Here is a 26142-nt window from a genome sequence, read left to right as displayed (position 1 = left end):
TAGAAACTTGTTATTGTGCAATATTCATTTTAATGCACAGTGACAGTGCGCTTCCTCGTCGGCTCTGATGAGGACTGACGAGCCGGCAACAGAGTATGTTGCCAGTGTGCATTGTATGGAGGTAATGAGATAACCTGACAAACCGTAAATGCAGAGATCAGACCAGTCCTCGAAACCGATGTCACTTTCGGGGGCTGGTCTCTGTTCTCCCTGCTCACCAGGAAGTTGGTAAAAAAAATAAAATAATGCAGTTAGAGAGGGAACGGTGGGGAAATTTTAATTAAAATATATTAGAAAAATGATTAGATTAATATATTAAATATAGATGTAGGATTAAATCAGTGTTAGTTGCGGACCACCTTTTTAATATATAACCAATAACTAATTTGCTGATTTTGTATCTTGCCAGTTCCATAAAATCTGATCAATTATTGTCCTTATGAGTGCTACGGCAGCTCTGCTAAGTGACTGAAATTTAATTTGGATTTGAAGCAATTCAGCTGAATATTAGGCAGTGCTTATTTGCTCAACTGCTATTGATAGTGTCAAGATTCGAGTTGTTAATCCTCCATCCGCACTAAATAAACTCTCCCTGTGAAGTAGACAGAACAGCTGGCTTAATTAAAATCTTATCCTAAAATGCCTTAAATTGGGTGGGGGTGAGTAACTAACTTGCTAAATAAGTACCACACAGACCCTTTTCCATCAGCTTGATAACCATCACATCATCATAGAAGATCTACTGCAAACCAGAATGGTTTCCAAACACCAGAAAAGAAAAATTGCAGATGCTTTGTATTGAGAAACAGGACAGAAGCTTCACCTCAGTAAAACAATTCTAAATAAATTAAAAGGGTGACAGAAACCGATATCCATTTCTGTAGCAGAAATAGGTCTCATCAACAGAGTCGTAGAACTGAAATGTAACACTGACATTGTAATGTTTTTTATAAAAAAAAAATAAAATAGAAAATGAGAAAAGCACATAAAATGACCAAATGTTTCTGCTCCTGATGAAGACATGTAGGCAATAAAGGGACACTCCATCATTGATTCAGTCTATCGAACAACTAAACACGCTACACACAATTTTGAAGGACCTATGCAGTCATCGTGACAGAAGGCTCCGCAGCCTTTGCACACAATCATGGCTTTCAGCCTGCAAGAACACTTGAGTTCCAGTTCATCTGCACTGCTGCTGTCAGCGTATTTCTGTGCAGGGATTGCAGCAGTCTGACTGCCGAGTCCGGATGCAGGCTTAGCATTACTCCCTAAAATTCCAATAGATTTTTCAATAGCAGACGCCGCTCGCTTGAAGCTTGTGCTGCCAAAGTGAATGGCTGGATAACTCCCACATTGTTGCTGTTGCTGCAGTGGCTGCTGCTGTGTTTGTATTTTCTGTGCAGCTAAAGGAGGAAAAGGCTTTTGTGGCTCAGAAAGTAAATAGGAAGAAAAATCTGCATTTTTCAAAGCGAATGCTTTTAACTGTTCTTTGACTTCACTCTGCTCGTAGGAAGATTGTTTCATGGTCAGTTCACAGCTGTTGTTTAAACCGTCCTCAAAAGAGATGGGCTCAGACTTTATATTGCTACAGATGCTCGTAGGCTGAGGCCAACCAAGTCTTTTAGTGGTTTCCATAGTAACTGCTGGCTGCTTTTGATCAGAAGGGACTTCTGAATTAGATAAGGAAGGATGCACTAAAAATTTATGTTGCAGAGTCTGTTGGGCATTGCTTAGGTCATCGCCTTCTTTAACATGAACATTCGGGGAGTAAGAGTTGCCCATTCGATGAGGAAGAGTTGGAACATTTGCCTCGCCCAAAACCTTCTGATCTGGATGCCTATTGAAAGCAAAAGCATTGTTAACAGTTTGGGCTTTTGGTGCACCTGCTGGCATATAGACTGCAGAACCTTGACCTCTCTGAGCCATGGGCATTTGGTAGTAATGCTGCCTGTGTGAGGTGCTAGCTTCTGGGTGATAGCTGCCATTTTTATCAACATTAAATACATTTTGTTGGAAGCTACAAGAAGGCAGCGGCCTCTTTTGCTGCTTAATTTCCGGGCTGTGTGCAATCCTGGCTTGAGCCACGTGCTTGTTCATCCACTCCTGCTTAAATGTCTGCCCTTGACCCATTGGGTTCATATTAGAACCCATCATGCAAGAGGACATTGTATCTGTGTCCATGGAAAGCTTTCCAGACTCGCACTTTATCTGGGCATGTTCACCCATAATCCTAGCCATCCTTTTCTTCGGATGATTTTCCCGCTTTCTTAATTGCAAGGGATTGAGACCTCCCAGTGGATAGACCTTGCCATCAGGGGTAGGGGAACAGGAGGTGTTTTCAGACACCATTCTTTCAGATACAGTTTTATACACAGAGCTATTCTGCAAAGGGAGCCGACTAATTTCTAACTTTGCACCTAGTCTGGGTTGAGGCAGAACTTTTTCTAAAGGCAAGTTGCCTTGAAGCAGCTGTGTAACTAAGGGGTTGTTTGCTTCAACAGATGAGAGTCGACAGCTTGCATTCCCTACATTGGAAACTCTTTTCAGAGTGTCTGTAGTCAAAGACAAGGGTTCTTCTCTGGCAACACTGTGCGGCGTTTTGGATGAAGGCAAGCTTATATCCAATTCACAACCTTGCTGCATAGCGTTCTGGCTGGTAAAACCTTCAGAATCCATCGCAAAACACTTGCTGGGATCATTCAGCTCTGATTTGATCGGAATTGAGTTTGCCACGGTGCTACGAGCAATCATTTTTGACACGTGTGGGTAACTCCCAGGTTCACGTTTAATATTATCTACAGCATTTTCATCAGAATACTCAATATGTTTAGGTACACTCAAATGATTTACAGATGTTTTGTCAGTGTTCATTTGTTCTTTGTCGCTCCAACATATTCTGTTGTTAGAAATGTACTCAGAATTGTGAATATTGTCCTCTCCACACTTAAATGAAGGTGTGCTATGTACACGCTCATTAAAATTTTGTTGGCAAGAAATAGAGTCACTTAGTTTTCCTTGCTGCATATAAGTTGCATCCAAAAGGCCAGTGCTAGGAGCACTCTTGTTTCGGTCATCTCTGTGCAACCGATTAACAACAATGTTTGAGTTGGACACGTTCTCCGTGCTCTCATTGAAAAGATTTTCCTGTCTACTAATTACAGATACTTGAGGACATGTTTTACTTTGAATAGCTGGTTCTGATTTTCCAAGTCTATTTTGAGAATCAGCATTTTCGGCATTTTCAGTGTTGAAAGGGAAAGTGGAGTTTGGCGTTGTACAGTGATCAACAATCACTTTACATGGAATAGATCTATTTGTCTGTATTAAAGCGGTAGGAAGTGTTTTATTGTGTACTCCTATGACATTACTGGTATAGTTTTTACCTCCATCATCATGGTGCATCTTTGCATGGGAAGGGTCAGTACTCATTGATGGTCTTCTGCTGCTGGAGTACAATGAAACAGAGGGCTTTCCGTGAGAATCTCCTCCACTTTCCTCATGGTTTGATATTCTTTGGATTGAAGGACACACATCCGCAGAATTATCTCCATCACATGCAAGGGCAGCTAATTTATCAGGGTGCCTGCTATTTACACTATATGAGGCATTTAGTGAGTTAACCAATGAATTAGTAAGATGGGGATTTGTCAGACTACTCCCAATGGATGAAATTGGCACAGTGGTGAAAGAATTTATAGTACTAGTTGTTACTGGCATTCGCTTTTCTTCGAAAGTTTCAGATGCAGAGGAGTTTACAACACAGGCATGACTGCTAGTGTCATCAGTGCATTTTGGTGAGACAGCTATAAAGGGAATGTCGGACTCCTTAATGGGGTTTAGCATATTATAATTACAGACAGATGATGTAGTGTTTTCACTCTCAACAGACATTAGGACAGAGGATTTTTCAAGTGAATTTCTAAACGTGGTATCAGCAGAGGAGCAGACTGAACTTATATTTTTATTATATTGCATTGGCACGCAGCAGTCTTCAGCGGAGGTAGATGTAACAGTTTTGTTGCAGGAATGTGGCACGTGAATATTTTCATTAGAGCTGTGCACTGATGTATCAGAGTCAGTTTCTGATGATGCTGAAGAACTGAGGGACTTTTGTAACGTAGACGTCAAATCCCGATGGAGTGTCGACTTGCTGCTAGGAGATTTGCAGTTTGGATTCATAATAATAACACCAGTCGAACCTTCCACTTTTGCATCGGAAGCAGCTGGCACTTCAATTTCTGGAAGACCCTCTTTCATTTTTCCATCTCTACTAATTTGTTGTGTGCCGACTCTCACCTGGTGCTTAGCAAGCAACTTTGCTTTTGTCTGCTCCTTAATGTGGGACAACGTTCTAGTCTTGCTGCTTTCTGAAGGACTTCCAACACCTCCAGTAACAATGCTTGCTGCCGCAGCCACAGCTGCAGCAGCTGCCGCTTCTCTTTGTGCTCTGGCTTGTTGGGCTCTCGCCTTAATATCTGCAAGAGTTCTAGCTCCAGTGTTCCTTCCCCAACCAACAGATGTACTCGAAGAAATCTTAGATTCAAGCTTGGGCGCAGGTTGACTTTTGATGATAAATGGTGGTCCAATCTTTGATAGTTGGATCTACAATGACATGAAAGAACATAATCACAATGGATTAGTAAGACCCGATTAAGCCAATTACTGCACACATATGTAAGGCTCATTATAAATTGAGTCCACATCTGAAGTTCCCATTGTAAGAATTTCCCAGCAAAAAATTCCTATGTACATCATGGTATACACTCTATTACTGAATGCCCATGAATGGAATTGAATAGCCCGCCGGGACAAATATATTCATATTATACAATAATGCTATGTGCACACAATTCTTGCCATACGTGAGCTACAATTTTCATTATCTTTTATTAGCATTGTTACAAAGTATACAAAAACAAGTGACATACAACGATTGATTTTCTTACCACAACATTGACACAAGAATTAGAAAAGTCGTCAATGAGATGAAGTCCGCTAAAAAAAAATAATTGCACAGTACCATAAACTTAAACATCTGTCCCTGCCCCACAACCCGTAAATGTAATGATGTGATTGACCATGCAAATATTTCTCTGGGTAAGAACTTTGACTTGTAACCAAGAGAAGTCCACATTTCTCTAATACCATGTTTTCTTGGACAACTTTGCAGGTGAAATGGACATCATACACATTAAATTAAAATTGTCCCTGCTCACCAACCACATTAGTGTATCAGGATGTCCCAAAGTCTGGCAGCACCCTTTTTTTTCTTTTACCTTGCTCCATTGAAAACACAGACAATTACCATAGCCAAACATGTATATTGGGGTTCAGTGAGGATTAGCAGTTTAAAAGACAGTTCACTAAAGTGTAACAGCAGCTGACGTTTTCAGAGAAAGCATGTAGTTTTAGTAGTTATTATGACCATAAACAAACTACTTAAGAGTAAACAGAAAATAATCCTTAGGGAGCTCCCTGAGGAAGCTCATGTGAAACGCGCGTTGGAGTGTGGGGGGGCAGCAGCATGAACCCAGGTCAGTAATATTCTTTATTTATTTACTGATGTTTCACACGGTGGCCTTTATATTTAATTGTTATGGTTATTAAATTATTCCTACTGTCACTTGCACTTTAAAAATAGGAGGCGGAGGGATATTTAAGGCGTGAACCAAACATGGTCTTGTTTAAGTAAAGTAATACGTTTTTAAAGTATTCGTGTGGCTTTTATTCCTGTCTAGTTCTTCCGTGTTTTTATATTTTGTCTTGTCATTTTGGTGTCTTTATTAAAGCTATGGATTTGGTAATTAGTTTTGGATTATTTTCTGTTTACTCTAAGTAGTTTTTTATGGTCATGCTATTTATTGTCTGCTTTAAATTACACTTCTATATGTTTTTGTTTAGGGATATATTACTTATATTATAGGTTAAAGTTATAGTAGCTATTGCCTGATAATGACATGGACAAGGAGCATATAGCCAATTTATGCTGAAGTGTTATATATATTCACTTATTTGTTAACCTTACTAATGAAAGCCAAGATGTATGATTAAGAAGATTTTGCTTCCATGAAATGTCACGATTAGTGTCATATTATTATGAAGGAGATTGTACTTGTAGGACTGATTTTATAAGCAACTAATTAAAATGAAAACAGGGTACATGCACATAGGACATTTCCATCGCATACTGTCCGCAGAAAGATTTAAAAACGAAAATGGTGAAATTAAAAGGGAATGTCAGAAAATGACCTACTGTTGAAATCAGGTTTTTTTGTTGCAGCTATTTTTAATCATTTTTGGCAAGGTTTTTCTTTTTTTCATATCGTAATCTGCAATTTTCACACTGGTCACTGGAGTCATACTTTCTGTTCCTTCAGGAAATCCAAGTGTACGTTATCAGAAGTAGAGACACTCAGACCCAACATTTTGTATTGAAGCCTCTAATGAGCGGGTGTAAATGTCATTGTGAACTGAGCAGGGTCAGCTGCGACATGAGCTACTGTGGAGGCGGGATCCTATGTTATCAGCTGTGTATATAGGTGTCACTGTAATCCTGTCCCTAATGATAATCAGACATCTGAAAACTCTTCCTGAAGAAACTGTATGTAAAAGCCCAAAATATCCTGAGTGGCAAGTGTGAAAATTATAAGATTTCTTGTTTTGCTAAAACAGATCATGATATGAAAAAAGCACATTTCCAAACATGCTTAACAAATACATTTAACACAAAATCTTTATTTGAATAATAGGTCATTTTCTGACGATATGTTCCCTTTAAAGGGAATCTGTCAGCAAGTTTTTGCTTTGTAATCTGAGGACAGCACAAGTTAGGGGTAAAAACACTAAATTCAGAGATGTGTCACTTTTTTGGCTGTGTGTAGATTACTTATAATGAAGGTTTTATCACTAGGACATTATCATAGCCTTGACTAGCAGCCTCATGCCAGTCATCCGACCACGCCTCGGCTCTGATAAGCAGCTCACTGTCTATAGACTATGTGCATAGAGAACTGTGTTGTGTGTAGGGTCAGCTTTCTGAGCTCTGCTACATCTAAGAACTCGTATTGTGCTACAACTTCTTCACCCAGTAATCTAAGTGATACATTCTTGGAATCAGGGTCTCTTTTCCTACATCATTGTGCTCTCATATGAGATAGCAAAATCCTGGTGACAGATTCCCTTTAAGCCACACATTCTACCATTTGTATTTTGTTCAATTTATGTTTCAGATATTCTCAGCAGTGAGTGCAAAATATTTAACATCATTAGTACCATTATAGAGGAAGAGCATGTACCCAGGTAAATTATTGACAATGTCACAAATAAATGGAAGTGTATGCATTTCAAAGCAGCTACTAATTAACCCTTTTTAATACAATATGTAATAATCTAAGCTCCCTATATGTATATTTATAAACTGACTTTCTGCACTTCCGAAATATAATGCGTTTGTGCCAATTTTCGCTTACATTAGACATGTAGTTGGTAGGCTGCTCACTTAGAACTAGCCTTTGTGTTGGTATGTGTAGGTAGTGCAATGGCAGACTTTGTGCTTCATTTACTTACAGGCTAATGAAACAGAAAGAAGATACTTTGTCCATAGAAATATCTCTGGACTAACATTATTTACATATTTTGCTAATGATTACTTTTTGAAACCCTGAAAGTTTCTTTTAAAAGGGGTCATCCCATTGTCAATCTTCAGAAGCCCAGTGAACCGCTGGCCAAAACTGTGCTCCAATCCAGCCAACAGAGGCAACCTATTCTCTGCTGCATCGGAGAAGCACAGTGGCACTGAAGTTGGCTGGATCGCTGGAGCAGTGTGTGCAAGCTCTATAGCAAAGAAGATAGGAGACTGTCCACTGCTGATATACTGAAGTCGTAGGAAGCTGAATAAAATGATACATTGGAACTGGGATATCCAGGTCTTATTCCAGAGAAATCCACATTTTTCTTAATATCTAAATGAGCTGTTAAAATCTATGGGCCGGACACTGACCTTCATGAGAATCTGCCTCCATACTTTATTTTAAATTAAAAGGATTGTTACCAGTGTGAGACATGTAATGACTGAAACTTTGCTTCCTGATCTACATGTCTCACACTGGAAACTCCCCCTTTCATTTAAAATAAGTTCTGAAGGCAGATTCTCAGGGAGATCTGTGTCAGGCCCATCTCAACAGCTCATTTGCATATGAAGAAAAATGTGGATTTCTCTGGAATCAGACATCAGATTACAAATATCAAGGTATCACTTTAATTACCTTTCTATGACCTGCATGCCCATATAGAAGGCTTAGGAGTGTTGATCTTACTAACAAGTTCCCTTTAAAGGGGTTTCCCTTGAAGAAAGTACATTTTAATTAATAGACCCTGGAATAATAAGAAGTTTCACATTTGGATGTGTTTAAAAAAATATGTTCCTGTGCTGAGATAATCTTATAAATGTGACCCTGTGTAATGGCTGTGTCTGACCGTACAGGGACATGGTCTGATCATACCACATCTCCTGGGCAGGGGAGGAAGCAAAAGAGTATACAGACAGGATAGCATGGGATCGCAAATTATTATTTTTGTGAGGCAAAACACTTCACTGCCTGTTTTTAAGCAATGTTTTACCTCAAAGAAAGAATCCTCTGTGATCATCTCCTGTAATGTCTGTATACTCTCTTCCTTCCTCCCCTGTCCAGGAGATGTGATATGATCAGACCATGTTCCTGTACGGTCAGACACATCCATTACACAGTGCACAGCAGGGGCACATTTTTTATAAGCATATCCAATTGTGGAACTTATTATTATCCAAAGATCGATTGATTAAAATGTTGATAAACATTAACTTTGCTTGTGGGAAACCCCCTTTAAAAATAGGCAGATTTTTAGTAATAAGTAAATTGCCAAGTTGTTTGTATTTACAAGCACTCTGCAATTTTACCCATGTAAGACGACAAGAAAGCCCAAACCCCTTTAACTATCCAACGTTGCATGCTGTTCAAAAATACATTCAAGGACAATATATATGTATTTATGTCAATGTATTTACTATTAATGAACTTCTTTTCAGTTCTCTCTGATCTCAAAAGCTTTGTTTGACCTTGCAATTTCTATCTAATACACAATAAAAACATTCTGAAATGTTGAGAGAAATTGTGAAAAACAAAGGTCTCTCTTCATAATGCACTGCACAATAAGCCAGAGAGATTCAGTTAATTGCTATTCAACAATTAAAAGGACAAATGCAATTCAGAGCTGTAATCACTTTCACATGAGCTATGATGGGAAGCCTTTTAGGAGATACATGTAAATGGTAGTAATCCAGCTTTTAACGTTAACAAATGATGACTTCATCAAAGAAAGAAAAAGAATTCAGATGAAAAGAAAAACTACTGATCTTATTTAACCAGTTCATGGCCGGGCCATTTACACCCCTTCCTGACCAAGGACATCTTGGGGTTTTAACATACATGCGCTTTTAATGGCTCTATAGTTTTGTCTTGTTCAGATATTCAAATAATTTTTGCCTCTTTTTTTCACGACACATGGGGCTTAATTTTTATATATATTTTTTTTGTTGTTATCATGGGAAAATGTAAAGAAAAAACAAGAAACACTTATATTTTTCACGCTTTTGTTTGGAATATTTTTTTTTTTTTATGGCTACAAAAGACCGCTAAAAACCTTTTATATTGCTTTCCCCTTTCAGTATAAATTATTTTTATATATTGGATATATCTTTTCCATACGGATGGGAGGTAGAAACAGTCTGGCAGTATCTTTTTTTTTTTTCATGCCCAGTCCAGAAGGCCTTCTAAAGATTTTGGGGAGGTAGGTGAGGTGGGGAGGCATTTTAAACTAACCATGCATTCTTCTTTTTGCAGATTCCCCCCCTGTAGTTGGAGTTGGTATATTAGCCCCATGTTCGGGCAGCACGGTGTCTCAGCAGTTAGTAATGTAGCCTTCCAGCGCTGGGGTCTCGGGTACACCTGGAACAACATCTGCAAAGATTTTGTATGTTCTCCCCGCGTCTGTGTGGGTACTATGGTTTCCCCGCACACACCAAAAAGACATACTGATAGGAAATTTAGATTGTGAGCCCAAATGGGGTCAGTGATGATGATGTCTATAAAGCGCTGTGGAATATGATGGCGCTATATAAGCAAGCATAATAATTAAGCTACTGGGAAGTTTCAGCCCCTTGGCTGCATAAGTAGAGCTGTCTGGATTTCCTGGGATCCAGCAGCTCCTGTTCCCTCCCTACACCCAGTGATCAGCTGATCACTGGGTCCTGAGGTGGAAGCATGGTCAGATCAGTGCTACTGCCTCCTAATCTGTATGCACAGCGCTGGGTCAGCACTATGTATACAGTTATCGAGAAGGTAGACATGGTAGGAAATCTGCCTGAGTCTGCCAGCAGCTTCCCTCCTTCATAGCTTCACAGTCTTGTGAAAGCTGCTTAGACTGCACTGATAATTTTAGAATGTTAGTGCAAGGATAAGAGTGGACTTTCCTCGATGTTTAAAGTCTATGGTGCAGTCCTGAAGTAGTTAAGCGACAAATAGAATGCAGTTATGTACAGTTATATGAAAAAGTTTGGGCACCCCTATTAATCTTAAGCTTAATGTTTTATAAAAATTGGTGTTTTTGCAACAGCCATTTCAGTTTGATATATGTAATAACTGTTGGACACAGTAATGTTTCTGCCTTGAAATGAGGTTTATTGTACTAACAGAAAATGTGCAATCTGCATTCAAACAAAATTTGACAGGTGCAAAAGTATGGGCACCTCACCAGAAAAGTGACATTAATATTTAGTAGATCCTCCTTTTGCAAAAATAACAGCCTCTAGTCGCTTCCTGTAGCTTTTAATGAGTTCCTGGATGAAGGTATTTTTGACCATTCCAAACAATTCCAGTTCAGTTATGGTCGCCGAGCATGGACAGCCCTCTTCAAATGATCCCACAGATGTTCAATGATATTCAGGTCTGGGGACTGGGATGGCCATTCCAGAACATTGTAATTGTTCCTCTGCATGAATGCCTGAGTAGATTTGGAGCGGTGTTTTGGATCATTGTCTTGCTGAAAGATCCATCCCCTGCGTAACTTCAACTTTATCACTGATTCTTGAACATTATTGTCAAGAATCTGCTGATACTGAGTGGAATCCATGCGTCCCTCAACTTTAACAAGATTCCCGGTGCCGGCATTGGCCACACAGCCCGAAAGCATGATGGAACCTCCACCAAATTTTACTGTGGGTAGCAAGTGTTTTTCTTGGAATGCTGTGTTTTTTTGCCGCCATGCATAACGCCTTTTTGTATGACCAAACAACTCAATCTTGGTTTCATCAGTCCACAGAACCTTCTTCCAAAAAGAAATTGGCTTCTCCAAATGTGCTTTTGCATACCTCAGCCGACTCGGTTTGTGGCGTGCTTGCAGAAACGGCTTCTTTTGCATCACTCTCCCATACAGCTTCTCCTTGTGCAAATAGTTGAATGATGCACAGTGACACCATCTGCAGCAAGTTGATGCTGCAGCTCTCTGGAGGTGGTCTGGGGATTGTCCTTGAGTGATCTCATCATTCTTCTTCTCTGCCTTTCTGATTCTGATGTTTTGCTTGGCCTGCCACTTCTGGCCTTAACAAGAACTGTCCCTGTGTTCTTCCATTTCCTTACTATGTTCCTCACAGTGGAAACTGACAGGTTAAATCTCTGAGACAGCTTTTTGTATCCTTCCCCTGAACAACTATGTTGAATAATCTTTGTTTTCAGATCATTTGACAGTTGTTTTGAGGAGCCCATGATGCCACTCTTCAGAGGAGATTCAAACAGGAGAACAACTTGCAAGTGGCCACTTTAAGTAGCTTTTCTCATGATTGCATACACCTGGCTATGAAGTTCAAAGCTCAATGAGGTTACAAAACCAAAAAAAGTGCTTTAGTAAGTCAGTAAAAAGTAGGTAGGAGTATTTAAAACAAAAAAATGATAAGGGTGCCCATACTTATGCACCTGTCAAATTTTCATTTCAAGGCAGAAACATTACTGTGTCCAACAGTTATTACAAATATCAAACTGAAATAGCTGTTGCAAAAACACCAATTTTTATAAAACATTAATCTTAAGATTAATAGGGGTGCCCAAACTTTTTCATATAACTGTATTTAACTCCTTAAATTTTTTTCTAAGTGTACTATATTGATCACCTGTCCTAAATGTCGAGCCCCTCCATAGCATCCTCACTGATCAGCTGTTTTCAGCTCCGGCAGTGCAGTGGCCAGATATAAACAGTGAATGGAGTCGAAGAGCAAACCTCCATTCACTGGGTATTGGCTACTACCAGGTATTGCAATTCAAATCTTATTGAAGTAAATAGAATCAAAGATACTGTACATTATGTTTATTTGATTATTTTTGTTAGTCCCAGCATGTAATGTGTTAAAAAAAACCTGTAGGTCCACATACCAGGCTTACTTGACCTGATTTGGATGCACTCATTTTGGCAAAAGAAGAGAGCAAGAGGAAATACACTGTCGAGAAAAAGACCTGCCCTCAACTGTATGTAATCTCCCTCAGTGTTTCTACTGCTAGAGACAGAATACACTTATCGGGGAGCAATGGACAGCAAGTTACACATGGTGGCCGGCACATTGGTGTGATTTTCCGAACTGAAAATTGCATTTTTTTCATTATTTTTATTTTTTACATATGAGCATAAGGCACCTGGAATGGCAACAACATTAATTATTAGAACATCTTTATGTGAAATAAACTGCACAAGCGTCTTTTAGGACATAACTACTCATATGCCAACATCACTATCAATTGCAGCAAGTAAGATGTTAACCAGTCAGACCAAGTGGTTTCTGTGATCCTGGTGCTTACAGTGGGAGTCAAGTTGTCAATCACAGCTAAGCTCCTACAGTGATCGCGAGGGTACAGCTTCTGTGCTCACATTATCATTAGGACACACAATCACATCCCACTGTGGCCAGAAGTGTGTTATTAGGCTACAGTGATACACCCACTTACAGAAAGAGTGAACTATGAACATTTGGGTAAAAACACAAGTCTAGACTACATTGTATTTGCAAAATATAAAATTCTTCTGTTTTTATAATCTATTTATTGCTCAAGACCAATAAAGACTATATAAAAATAATTCTGTGTAGTCAGTTATAGGGCTGATGGACAGATACAAAAAAATCTGTACATTATCTGTCATCTTACCTTGAGAGGTGGAACGCGGGGCTCTTCCCTAGGTGGATGTTCTCTCTCAGACTGACTTGATATTGAAGATGTTTTACTATGGTGATCATCATCTATTCTTGGTCTTTTTTCCTTATAGTTACCAAAACTGTGTTGCTCTGCAGTTTTTCGCTTAGAAATCTCAGGCTCTCGACAAACCACCTCAGATTGTTTATGGTCATATGACTTAAAATGAGAAGTGTCAGGCCGACTTTGGGAGCTTCCTTGCTGCTTGTGAGATTTATTTCTTGTAGATTCATAATATCCAGACACTTCTAATGAAGCTGAATAAAGTTTCTCGTGACACTTTGAGTGAACAGACTCATTGTTCCTACAGTACGTTCCCTCAAATCCTTCTCTTGAAGGAGATAAATACTTTTTCTCAACAATACGATAATGGCTTGAATGGTTTTTAATAGTTATGGTGTCTGGAGGTGCTAACCGGGGTGGTGATGCTACATTTGGTTTCTCATCGTCTCTTTCTGAATTACAGTGATTATGGTTGTCTTCAGACAGTGAAGCATCAGAGTTTGGAGTTTCTGAATTATACTTAATAGTTTCTGAGCTTTCATGTTCAGTGCCAACAGTGTCTGCTTGGGATGCCTCTGAATAACCATCAGTCTCATCCTTTGAAGGAGACTGTGATTCATCAGAAGTGGTGGGGTAGCTTTCTTGTTGGAGCAGAGGATGTTCATTAGGTGCAGGACTATACCCAGATGATGCATCAGAAATAACGGGTGCAATTGGTGCATGTCCAGTTTCAGAGGTCAGTGCTAAGGAAGACACTGAAGAAGTTTCTGATATTAAAGGTACATCTGACATTGGAGATGCTTCTGAAGTTAATGGCAAATTTGATGCTGGTGAAGCTTCAGGTGTCAGTGGATGGTTAGAACAAGGAGATGGTTCCGATAAGACAGGAGAATTGGAGAGAGGTGAAGCATCTGAAGCAACAGAGGTTGGTGGGCTTTCAGTTAAAGGTTTTTGTTGACTTTCTGTTTCAGCATTATCAAAGCTTGAAACTTCAGACAGAAAAGCAGCTTCTACAGATGCAGGTGTATAAGGCTCCTCTGAAGCAGACTGCATGTCGCCTCCTGGTGAAGTCAGACTAGCACATGCTTCCTCTGGACTTTGAGAAGAAAATGAGGTCTCAGAAATACATGCAGATTCAGAGAACTGTCCATCTGGTTCACTGATGAGTTCCATTTCCACAGGAGCAACCTCTTCTGCACCTAATGAATCAGAGGTAGCTTTGGGAGCATCACACTCTGATTCAATTGCATCTTCAATTGGTGTTGTCTCCTGTCCAGATTCCTCAATGGGTGAATTCTGAGATGCCACAGGTGATGGAGATCTGCATTCATGCAAATCATTTGCAACTTCCAACACTATATCTTGATGGCCTTCAGATTTGACTTCTTCTGCTTCTTCATCCACAACAGGTAACATCTCATCGTCCATGACAACACAAGACTCCAAATTTTCTGGAGGCAACTCTTTTTCCTCTGTCCCTGGATTCTGATCTGTTACTTCTTCACATATCTCAATCTCAGCTTTATCATCTTCTTGGCATTCACAAATGGTTGTTTCGACTTCTTCAGCCACTTCCTCGTGTATGACTGATTCTTCAGATATCAATATCTCTTCCAGTGCAGTTTCTCCAGTGATGTCTTTGGATGGAATTTGCTCCATGTTACACACAGTTTCTTCAATAACTTCAGTTTCTAACATCACTGGTGTTTCATCACTAGCTGGTGTACTGTTCTCAAACTGGGTAGATGGCCCTGGTAAGTTGAGAGAGGTCTCTAGAGAGCTGCTTTCATCTTCACTGCTGTTTTGCCCAGAAGTCAGTTGTAAAGATTCTTCTTTTGACATTCCAGACCTGATAAAGAAAAAACATCTGGCATCTAATACATTCTGCCTTTACACATATGTTGATTAAAAAAGTAAAGGAGAATTCCTCTAAAAACTAAACATCCTTTTCTAGAACACTAATTCAACCAATGATGTTTAAAGAGTTTTCTATTTGATGTAAATAAAGTTACATAAAAAACAAGCACTTGTACCTGGCCACAATCAGAAAAGACTTCTAGCTTTCAATTCTAAATTGAGAGGGGTGGCGGTAAGCGTGGCCCACCACTGTCTGTCATTACATGTCTCACACAGGAAAAAAAAAATTTCTAAGCTATTGTGGGGGCAATTTCTTTTTTTCCCCTGTATGTCATTGCCTGCTTATGATTGGTCAACACCATACAGAGGAGGAAGTACATCCAAGAGGAAATAAAAAAAAATAAATGAAAAAAATAGTAACACCCATGCGGGCTCATCATGAATTATAACTTAAACTTTCCCATCTAATATCTTCGCAATGGAAGGGAGAAATTAAAAAATAAAACCCATGTTTTATTCAACTGTCCTGCCACTATTCCACAAAGTGGCCATTCTAATATGCTCAAACTCTGGAAAGATTTTCTTTAAAGGAAACCTATCAGCATGATTTTGTAATGGAAAGTAGAGACATTGCTATAATGGTGCTGTAATGCAGATTAAATGGACACCTTTGGTTTAGAAATCTGATTTTGTTGTTCTTTTTTAATCACCATTTGAAGTTATGTACTACTTAGATTTCGGCGCACAGGGGCTGGACTGTACCCGGGGCCTTCTCCTCCCTATCTGTGATTCCTCAGCCCCTACACCTGCCTCCGGTCTGTGAATGACATGCCTCCTCTGATTGAAATCCCAGCAGTGACCTGTTATTCACAGACCGGAGGGAAGCGGAGAGGCTGAGGAATCACAGACAGGGAGGAGAAGAACCAGTGCACAGTCCGGCCCCTGTGCACCGAAATAGAATTAACAGAAAACTTCAAATGGTGATTAAAGAGGAACAACAAAACGGATTTCTGCACCAAACGTATCAATTTAATCAGTGTTACAGCGCCATTTACATTACAAAATCATGGTGATGGATTCTCTAAATAAGTTTAACTATGAGACTAAAACTACCGAATAAAAAGTTAAATTATATTAATATATAGAAAAACCATTAAGGACCAATAGGGAAAAAAAACTGAGTGCAGTGTTTGTCCCTGTGCTTTTTCTATAGGTGTTTTAGCACATTTTAAATTGATTCCATCGACTAAGAAACAAAGTTACTAGGCACAGACTTGGGCTACTAGAATAATGTTTTGTTTTTTTTTACATTATTTCTTACTTTTCTCCATAAAACCTTTCAAAGAATAGTTCTTTCCAAACTTCGGTTTTCTTCTCTTTTTCAATTTCTTGTCTAATGCGTATTTGCATTTCTGGCGTGAACTCTCCTACAAGAAAAATATGTAAAGAAATAAAAAAGTTCTTTTAAATGTAGAAATTGTTGAGATATAAAACGGTTGTTTTCTTTATTGTTCATACACGAAAACAAAAACTGTAAAAACTGTATTTCAATAAGTCTTTTGCTTGAGCAGTTTACATTTATTTTCACCTTTGATAAGTATTAAAAAAGATTGAAAAATAATTCTCTGCCTCTTTTCATCTTTGTAAAATATGTTTACTAACTGATGATACCACCTCAGGGCTGTTTGGAAAGTCAATGCTGGCCCCTTAGATAGGTCACCAGATTGCAGAATACAAAATGCATACATTATCAAATAGATCTCTAAAGCCTGATCAGGCTGGTGTACTTATAAAAAAAAAATCAATGTTGGAACGGCTGTATAATCCTTTTTTAAAGTTTAAATTCAAACTACCCCTACATCCTCCAGCCTGATTGATCAATTTTAAAGGAGCTGTCCAGTACTTTTGACAAATGCCCTAATGTATTTACCTTGGGCTCATAAGTGTTTTTATAGTTACCTTGTTGTGTCTTTATGGCCTGTGGGCGGCGCTATCACTGGCCGCTCACAGGCATCACATGACCCCCGGCTGCAGCCGGCTCTGACATCCGCTGATGTCACATCATGGTTCCGAATGCAGCCGGGGGTGTCTCTCTTCTACGTTCCACGATGAGTGATGGGCGGGGTTACCCCGCGCGTTATACCCAGCATCCACCGCGCGCCTTCTCTCTCCTCATTCATTGGGAAAGCGCGCAGTGGATGCTGGGGGTGACGCGGGGAATAACCCCACCCACAACCCAGCATCTACCATGGGGACCGCGTCTCTGATGTCACACCTCACTTGACGTGACATTAGCAGAAGAAAAAGCCAGCTGCCGCTGGGGGTCACGTGATGCCTGTGAGTGGTCCGCGATAGCGCCGCTCACAGGCCATAAAGGCACAGCAAGGTAATTACAAAAACACTTATGGGCCCAAGGTAAATACATTGGGGGACATTGGGACATTTATCAAAAATACTGGACAACTTATTTAAGTGTCCTTTCTCCCTCCTGCTGCTGAGATCTGACTCTAAGGCTCAATTCACATGTCAGCATTTTTCATCAGTGTTTGTATGCCAAAACCAGGAGTGGAACTTACAGAGAAAAACTATAATTGAAAGATTGACACTTGTTCTGTGTTTTGGAGACACTCCTGGTTTTGGCATACAAATACTGATGAGATACTGATCAAAAATACTGACATGTGAAAGTCAATCAGGCTGGGTGGGCAGAGACTGAATACATGGACTCATGAGCTTCCTCACTCTATATTTGGACTTAAAAATGCTCATTTCAATATCAAAATTATGCAGCCATTCTAACATGTACTTTTTTTCCAAGTTAAATACATCAGTCTTTCTAGGGCTGAGAGATTTATGTAAGAATGTATGCAGATTCGTTGTTAAATCTGGTGACAGACTGACGACTGACTGCTTTAAAAATACTCTTACATGAAGAGATCTGCCATAACAAAGAACTGGGACTAAAGAAGGCTAAATATCAGAATAAGATAATGACACTGCATTTTACACTGGTATGATGCAAGACCCAAAATACAGCGCTATTATATCACAAGTAAGATTTAAACTTATGAAGGATTACGTATACCTATTGTATAAATCATCATGACCTACTGTTTCAATTGATTAGCACTATTCCAGCCTTTTTTGATTAAACAGTCTTTGCACATGTCTAGTCTAGTACCGCAAAAAAAAAGTACTATGGGCTGGGGAGCAAAGTAGAAGAGGTCTACCAAATGAAGATTTTTGGTACTCCCCATAAATCTTGGGGTTTTATGGGGTTATACACTGCAACCTGAAGTATGACACTAAGAATACATCTTGGAATAAAAGCCGACTCCTCCCCAACAGCCTATACCTGGGCAGTCGACACCCAGCTATTTAGCTAGTCCAAATGCAGTAAGAGGAGCAAAACCAAGACAACCTCCACACCTTCAAACATGGGAGGGTGCTGTGACCCCCAATAACGGCTATGAGAGAGATGATTTACAGTGAGTACCAAAAATCTTCATTTCTTGGATGTTTAACAGGGGGGACACAGGAACCATGATATGTCCTAAAGCAGCCCCTGGGTGGGAATACTAACACCAGTGCTCCAGAAGGAAGAATTGCAATCTTTCAGGTTACTAACCCAAGCAACTGCTGTTTGTAGTACCGTTCTGCTAAGTCCACAGTCAAAGAAAAATAGGGCGGAACTATTATACGTGGTCGGTTATAATGAGCAATCCGCATGTTAGAGGTGGTGGTCTCTGTAGATAAGGAAGTTACCTCATATAAACAAATATTCAAGTCATGAAACAATTGCTGCTGCTGTTACACGTTTGTCTCCTGCATTTTAGATCCTGTATTGACTTTATTTACGTAAACGAGATTTTGAATGACGCTTAAACGTAGTGAGGGCAGTGAATCCCTCTTTATATGAAGGACCCTTCTGCTAAGACTTACATCCTTAGACGGAAAAGGTAGGGGCACCGCAAAGATGTGTATTAAAGGCTAAGTAACGGCCCTATGGAATAGAAGAACAGACGCATGGAAGCATATGACCAAGGAGGCTCCAACAACATGGGGGAGCGTGCCATGCTCAGAGAAGAGTGTTTTAGCTTAGCCCAATCATATACATTGGCAGATCGAAACCAGTGAACGATGGTAGCCCTAAAAGAGGTTGAACCTCTGCAAGAGCATACTGGGATGCCCAACAAGGCATCCCAATGGAGCTGTGAGAGGAACGCAGAGCTGCACAGCTCTGACCACACCTGACTGTATATGAACTTCTCAGGGAGAGAGGTGAAGTGCCTAAAGGAAAGAACAATCTCATTAAGGTGGAAGGCAGAGAACATGCTAGGGAGAAAGGACGGTAACAAACGCAAGACCACTCGGTCTCTGAGAAGTAGAGACAGAAGTGAGAGGCACCACTAGGAGCCTCGCCTGATGGAAGATATCATCAAGAGGAAAAATCATCGTGCTGGAAAGTCGAAAAGGATGGATATCTCTGTTCGGCATGAAAGGAGAGGACTGAAGGGCATCCAGGACCAGACTGAGGTTCCCCAAATCCAGGGGACTAATGCTGTAGCCCTGAGTTCACTCTGCCCAGATGAGCAGTCCTCAACTCTGTCCTTACAAGACAAGTTTCGCTGGAAAAGGATAGTCAAGGCAGAATCCTGGCCAATGGGAATCAACCCTGGCTCAAGACAGGCATGAAACAATTAAAAAGGAGGATATTGCCACAGGAGCACGGTCTTCTAAATGAGAAGGTAGAAATGTGACATCCAAGGGCCTTGTTCCCTAATCCTAGTCAGACCAGCCTAATCAGAAAGGTCCAAAGCCTTCCGAACTGGGTACTCAACAGTGTTTCCGGTAAACTAAATTACCAAAAAAATTCCTAATTTAACAGATTCAAGGCAAAGACAGATCTGAAACTCAGTCCCAAGTCCGCCTCCAACATGACACTAAGCTAAACTGAGTAGCTATGTGTCAGCTGGCCAAGTGTAGGCTGTTAGGGAGGAGATGGCTTTTTTTCTAAGATGTACAGGGTGGGCCATTTATATGGATACACTTAAATCAAATGGGAATGGTTGGTGATAAGGGGGGGGGGGGGGTCAGATCGGGAGACCTTGGTGGCCATTCAACTGGCCCACGACGACCAATCCACTTTCCAGGAAACTGTTCATGTGGGAATGCTCGGACCGGACACCCATAATGTGGTGGTGCACCATCTTGTTGGAAAAACTCAGGGAACGTGCGATCTTCAGTGCATAAAGAGGGCAACACAACATCATGTAGCAATTTCAGATATCCAGTGGCATTGAGGTTTCCATTGATGAAGAATGGCTCCACTATCTTTGTACCCCATATACCACACCATACCATCAAAACACAATAAAAAAAACGATCAAAACATTGTATGTACCTCAAAATGGTATAAATAAAAACTACAGCTCATTCTGCAAAAATCAATCACAAAGGTCCACAATGAAATAAATAAAAGAAATAGGTCTAAAAAATCTTGACACAAACCCAAATTTATTTTTTCTACAATCCCCCCCCCCCTTCCCACCAATTCAATAATAAAAAAAACAAACAAAAAGAAATAACTAAAAAAAAAGTTGGGTATTGCAGTAATTGTACTGACATGGATAATCAGGTTGCCAGGTTATTTTTAATTCACAATGAACACCATAAAAAGAAAACCCCCCAAAAACTATAGAATTGTGGAGTGCTTTTTATTTTCACCCGTTCATCATACTTGGATTTTCTTTTTCCTTTTCCCAGTAAATTGTATGGAAAAAATGTTTGGTATAATTGAAAACTACAACTTGCCCCACAAAAGCAATCTGTTATATGACGAAAAAATAAAAATATATGGGCTTTTGGAAAAAAGTGAGGAAAAAAAGCGAAACAATAAAAATTGGCTGCGGCGTGAAGGGTTAATACTTTTCAAAGGGATTTTCTTAAGAAATCTGAAACATGTATCAATGAACCATGGCAGAGAACAACTACGTCTCTTACTCTATACTATAGAGTCTATAGGGTCCTACCTGTTGTTGCTGGCATTACATGGGCAGCCCAATAACTGTGTAATGGCACCATGTGCTCCTTCTAATATCAAGTGTTCAATTCGCCAGAGAATAAATCAGATTAACGCTGATCACTGGTACAAGAGCCACACCTCGTGATCAGCTCATTTCTAATAAAAATAAATTGTTCATGTGGACAACCCATTTAACATTACCTAATAACACATCCATAAAAATATAAACATAGTTGAGAAACAAAATCTTTTAAAACCAAGACAAAAAGGGAACAATCACTGGGTTCATTTTACCTACCTTTGGATCAACATCAGAAGTAAAACATTATCATTATTTCATATACTTTATACAGTCATTACTAGAGATCAAGTCTTCCAGGTTTCATAAACACAAGTAAACTACACTAAATCACACTAGAGTTTGCCTAGTAGCTGAAGATCGAAGCATCTTCTAGACATCAAGTACATTAGTAAGGTCCATAACTTGCTCATGTAAGCACATTGATCTACATAAGCCCCTTAATGAAGAGAGTAAGACAATATATTTACCTTCTGACAATCGCTGTTTCCAGCCTTGAGCAGCATATGCAAAGAACTCATTATTCAGAGCAGAGTTACTAAGACGTAAAGCCCCATCACTTCCCATCTGGAAGGAAAATAGGAGAGGACTTAAAAGTTACAAGTCATTTTTTTCTATATGCTAAGGCTGCGTTCAGACATTCAGTTAGTCTGTTGTTTTAGGAAGAGACAAAAGCAATAAATGTTGCAATGATTGTGTAAACGGAAATAGAGGGAGCCCCCACTGATTATTATGGGGTCCATTTTTTTTTGTAATGGAAGAAAGAGTTATGCACGCAGTTATGTTTTAAAAATGGACATCATTTCTTTTTCTCTCCCTATTTCCTATCCTTCCTAGAAATATGGAACTAACAATATAAAAAAGGTTTCCCACATATGGTTCTCTCTCGCTCTTTCCAATTTCTTTGTTGGAATTTTCAGGATAATTCCTCATTTGCGGATATGCTAATATTTGAAAATATCGGTTGTTTGTTGCAGTTGAAATCTCGATTGATCAAGTTATATTCTTACATGAATATTGTTATCTATATAATCTTTGTTAGTCCTGCGTGACTTAATTGATCATAATATATTTGGTCAACTGCAGAATTATTTGTGATTTCAACATTGACTAATAAAAACAAATTGAACATAAAAATGGACATCAAATGGACTGGTGCCCCTCTAATTGCTTCCATTTGAATAAATGAGCCAACAGATCACCGGAAAATGGGACATATTAAATACCCGAATGTAGAGGAGAACAGAGCCCAATCTAATGAATATTGTCTTCGCTGTATTAAAGGGAATCTGTCAGCAGGTTTTTGCTACCTCATCTGAGAGCAGCCGGATGTGGGCAAAGAAAAGCTGAATCCAATGATGTATCACTTAGATTACTGGGCGCAGCCGTTCTGACTAGTGATGAGCGAGTATGCTCGTTACTCGAGATTTATGAGCATGCTCGGCTGTTTTCCGAGTATCTTCAGCGTGCTCGGGTGTTATGTTTTACTCCCTCTGTGCTCATGATTTGCGACTATTGATACATGTGAGGAATGCCTGTTTGTTAGGCATTCCTCACAAATACTCGGTGAGCACCCGAGCATGCTCACCAAAAGGGTTAGCAGAACACGCTCGCTCATCACTAGTTCTGACACAACCAGAGTTCTTAAATTTAGATTGAAGCAGAGCTGAGAAAGTTAATCCCGCCCACACCAGGCTCTGTATGTACACTCTCTATAGACAGTAAGCAGCTCATCACAGGAGGGGGCGTGTTGGAGCAGGGCTCACAGCAATGATAAGATCCTGGTGCTAAAACAATAACTGTAAGCAAACAAAACCTAGGACTTGATAGAGGCATCACTGAAATCAGTGTTTTAACCCCTACCTCATGCTGTCTGCAGAGTAGATTGCAAAAATCTGCTGACAGATTCCCTTTAAGCAGTTAAAACACTTCAGATATACAGAGCCTAGATACAAAAAAATGCAATAGTATACAGTGCCAAATCTTAGTCAGAGGCAGACTCTCTCTATTGCATAACTTTTTTTTTTCAGTTTGCAATTTGCTTAGAAAGATTAGACCGGATTCAGAAGCTGGCACTTAAAAATGGGGGAGCCGCTCCGATGCAGTATGTTAATCTTCATTGCGGAACAGTTCCAAACCTGCCTTACCGACACGTGCAAACAGGTCTGTGTATGCAACGGACCCATTACAGCCATTGTACATGGCTGCTTTTCCACAAGGACCAATACTCTGCTTAGGAAAAAATAAATAAATAAAATGATGCATTATTTTGTATCATTTTAAAGAGCGGAATAATGCAATGTAAAGGCAGCTCCTGCACTCATCCACAACGCGGACAAACACATTATTTGCAGATGTGACTTGCCCGTTTTCCAATACAGCCGGTCTGAATCTGCCCTACATTGCATGCATTGCTCTTGTGAGTTAAACAGACCAGAATAGTGCATGCTGGGATTTTTTTCCACCGCAGACCATTGGTTTGGGTGGTAAATCAGCCATGTATAATGGTTCCACTTCTATAATGGGTCTGTGTGTTCTCGTGTGGTCTATGGCGCACATAGAAGGACTAGATGCTTGTGTGATCGAGTCCTTTTGCTCTATTGGCATGAGTGATGTTGGTTCTTCAGGTAAGTACGGATATAAGGAACAAGCTGCATTAAAGGTATACAGACGGGATTCAGAGTGATCGCATGACACCTTGTGGTTACACTGTTGCGGTGCTTTATCTGTTCTGTAGCAGGTGACAATGCCTGTAACTTGGCAACAAATTTAGTTTTCACAAGTATAAGGTAAATGTAAAGGAAAAATGATAAAGAAAATGTGAATAATGGACATGTAATGTTGTCTTTTAACCATGGAAACAGATTATTAAATCACTCGTTTCTCCAGGACAAAAGCAGTGGCTTACTGTGGTGTGAAAAAGGCCCAAAAGCCAGCCACAGCTAGCAGACAGCCTGAGGACACATCGCTCTAATGGTTTATTGGACACACATTCCCTTTATTACACTGCTGTCTTACTGGTGTAATGCACACTTAAAAGGGATTGGGCTCAGGATTCTGATTTTTACATAGAAAGAAACAATCATTAAGGAAAAACTCCCTTAAAATTATAGGACAGAAGCACATTATAGAGAGTTTATCTCCTAGAATAAATGCAGTCTTGTCTGCTCACTAACAATGACAAACTCAGCTGCAAAACCTAACGAGATTGGGGTAAGGAGAAACATTGTGAATGTGATGGAAAGGTTTGTCTTCTAATAATTGTTACTTATAATGTTAAAAAAATGTGGAAAAAAAACATGCATTATAAATAATCATAAAGCCGATAGTAACTAAGAGGGAATCTGTCACCAGGTTTTCTTATGTAATCTGAGAGCAGCATGATTTAAGGACAGAGACCCTGATTCCAGTAATGTATCAGTTACTGAGCTGCTTGCTGTCATTTTGCTAAAATCCCTGTTTTCTCTGCTGCAGACCTAGCAGTTCTCTGAATGTTGAGCTCTGTATAACCCGGCTCACACCACTGATTGACAGCTTTCTACCCATGTACAGCACACACAGAAAGCTGCCAATCAACTTGGCCTCTAGTGATATAAAAAAATAGTGATTTTATTGAAACAGCAATAAGTAGCCCAGTAAGTGACACATCACAAGAATCGGGTTATCTGCCCCTACCCCATTATGTTCTCAGATTACATAGCAAAAATCTGCTGACAGAGTCCCTTTAAAGGAGTTGCCTTATGACCGTATTTCAAGAGGGAACTACTGAAGATTGACAGTTCAGGCAGGAACATAGCTGCGCTTCTGGCCCAAACTCTGCGCTCTGAGACAAGGAGAGGCACGTTGGTCTCTGCAGCATTGGAGTGTGCTGGGGCTAGAGCTTGTAGGGCTCAAAAACATCAACCTTGTAAGCGTGCAATATTTGCCTAGGAAACCTCCCTCTGTTCTTGAGAAAGGAGAGGAGTTTTAATATTGCAAATTTACTTGATTTCACAAGAATTTTTTAATTTTACCCATTGAATAAGATGAGAATAACCCTTGATATCTAATTAGGCCTCTGTATAAAATCAGAGGTGAAAAAAGTCTCATACCCTCGAATGTGAGATCTATTATTGACTCTAAATCAAACAAAGCAGTACTAGGACCACGTGCATGAGGCCTAAAAAGCTTTGCTTTATTGTTGTATCATTGTTTGATAACTCAGAAGATGAATAGGAGGAAATGAAAGTAAGGAAAAGGGATTTGCAGGATAGTTTGTAAAATTACTGGGCACAATAAACAATGCAGGTTATTTGCTTTGGGTTAAATTTGGGATAAACAGGTAGAGCATCCACTTTGATAATCGTTAGGTATATTAAAACATAGCAGAGCAGGGAAAGAGATCCTTTGTTTAAGTCTACACATCTTGAACCCACGATACACATTAGACTAAAGTTGGCCGAACCCGTGCATATTGGCGGAATCGGTCAACAGTAACTTGTATGGAGGCCTTCCGACTCTCCACGACCGAGGATGTCAAGGGAGATAAGAATTCGTCATGTTCGATTGTGGACTGTTGTATCCTTTTTTTCTCAACATGATCAACCACCATCAGAGAAGTATCAACCACCATCAGAGAAGTATATGTGTATGGAAGATTCAGAAGAGATAGCTGCTGGACAGACGATCAGATGTCAGATGTTCACCCGACAGCTATCTATTGTGCATGGGGCCCTTTAGAGTGTAGTCACACATACCAAGAAACTTATTTCACTAAGAGGCAGTAGAAATATGTTTAGGTACCATGCTAGGTAGCTGGGCAGAAACAGGGCACAGAGGAAGGACAGTCACCGACGCAGCAACCATTGGTATAATAAAGTACCAATTAAAAAACCCACAACACAGCACCTTACTCTGCTCAGCGATAT

The 26142-nt window shown here is 39.8% G+C and overlaps 1 protein-coding gene across 2 annotated transcripts in view; it reads right to left on the bottom strand.

The window, feature by feature from the left end:
- Positions 1 to 952: 952 nt before the first annotated feature.
- The window catches only part of ASXL3 (ASXL transcriptional regulator 3), a 158465-nt gene continuing 133275 nt past the window's right edge, over positions 953 to 26142 (bottom strand). For both annotated transcript variants that reach the window (XM_073679219.1, XM_073679218.1), the window contains 4 exons: positions 21706 to 21802; positions 16453 to 16558; positions 13227 to 15123; positions 953 to 4605 (listed from right to left, as the gene is read on the bottom strand). In XM_073679219.1, coding sequence (XP_073535320.1) covers positions 1060 to 4605; positions 13227 to 15123; positions 16453 to 16558; positions 21706 to 21802 — 5646 coding nt within the window. In that variant the 3' untranslated portion in view covers positions 953 to 1059. The remainder of the gene's footprint in view (positions 4606 to 13226; positions 15124 to 16452; positions 16559 to 21705; positions 21803 to 26142) is intronic.

The sequence above is a fragment of the Phyllobates terribilis genome, unplaced genomic scaffold, assembly GCF_046119375.1.
Source record: "Phyllobates terribilis strain yellow unplaced genomic scaffold, ASM4611937v1 Scaffold_4__5_contigs__length_816908805, whole genome shotgun sequence".
In the NCBI taxonomy this organism is placed as follows: Eukaryota; Metazoa; Chordata; class Amphibia; order Anura; family Dendrobatidae; genus Phyllobates; species Phyllobates terribilis.
This window is presented reverse-complemented; position numbering and strand designations above follow the sequence as displayed.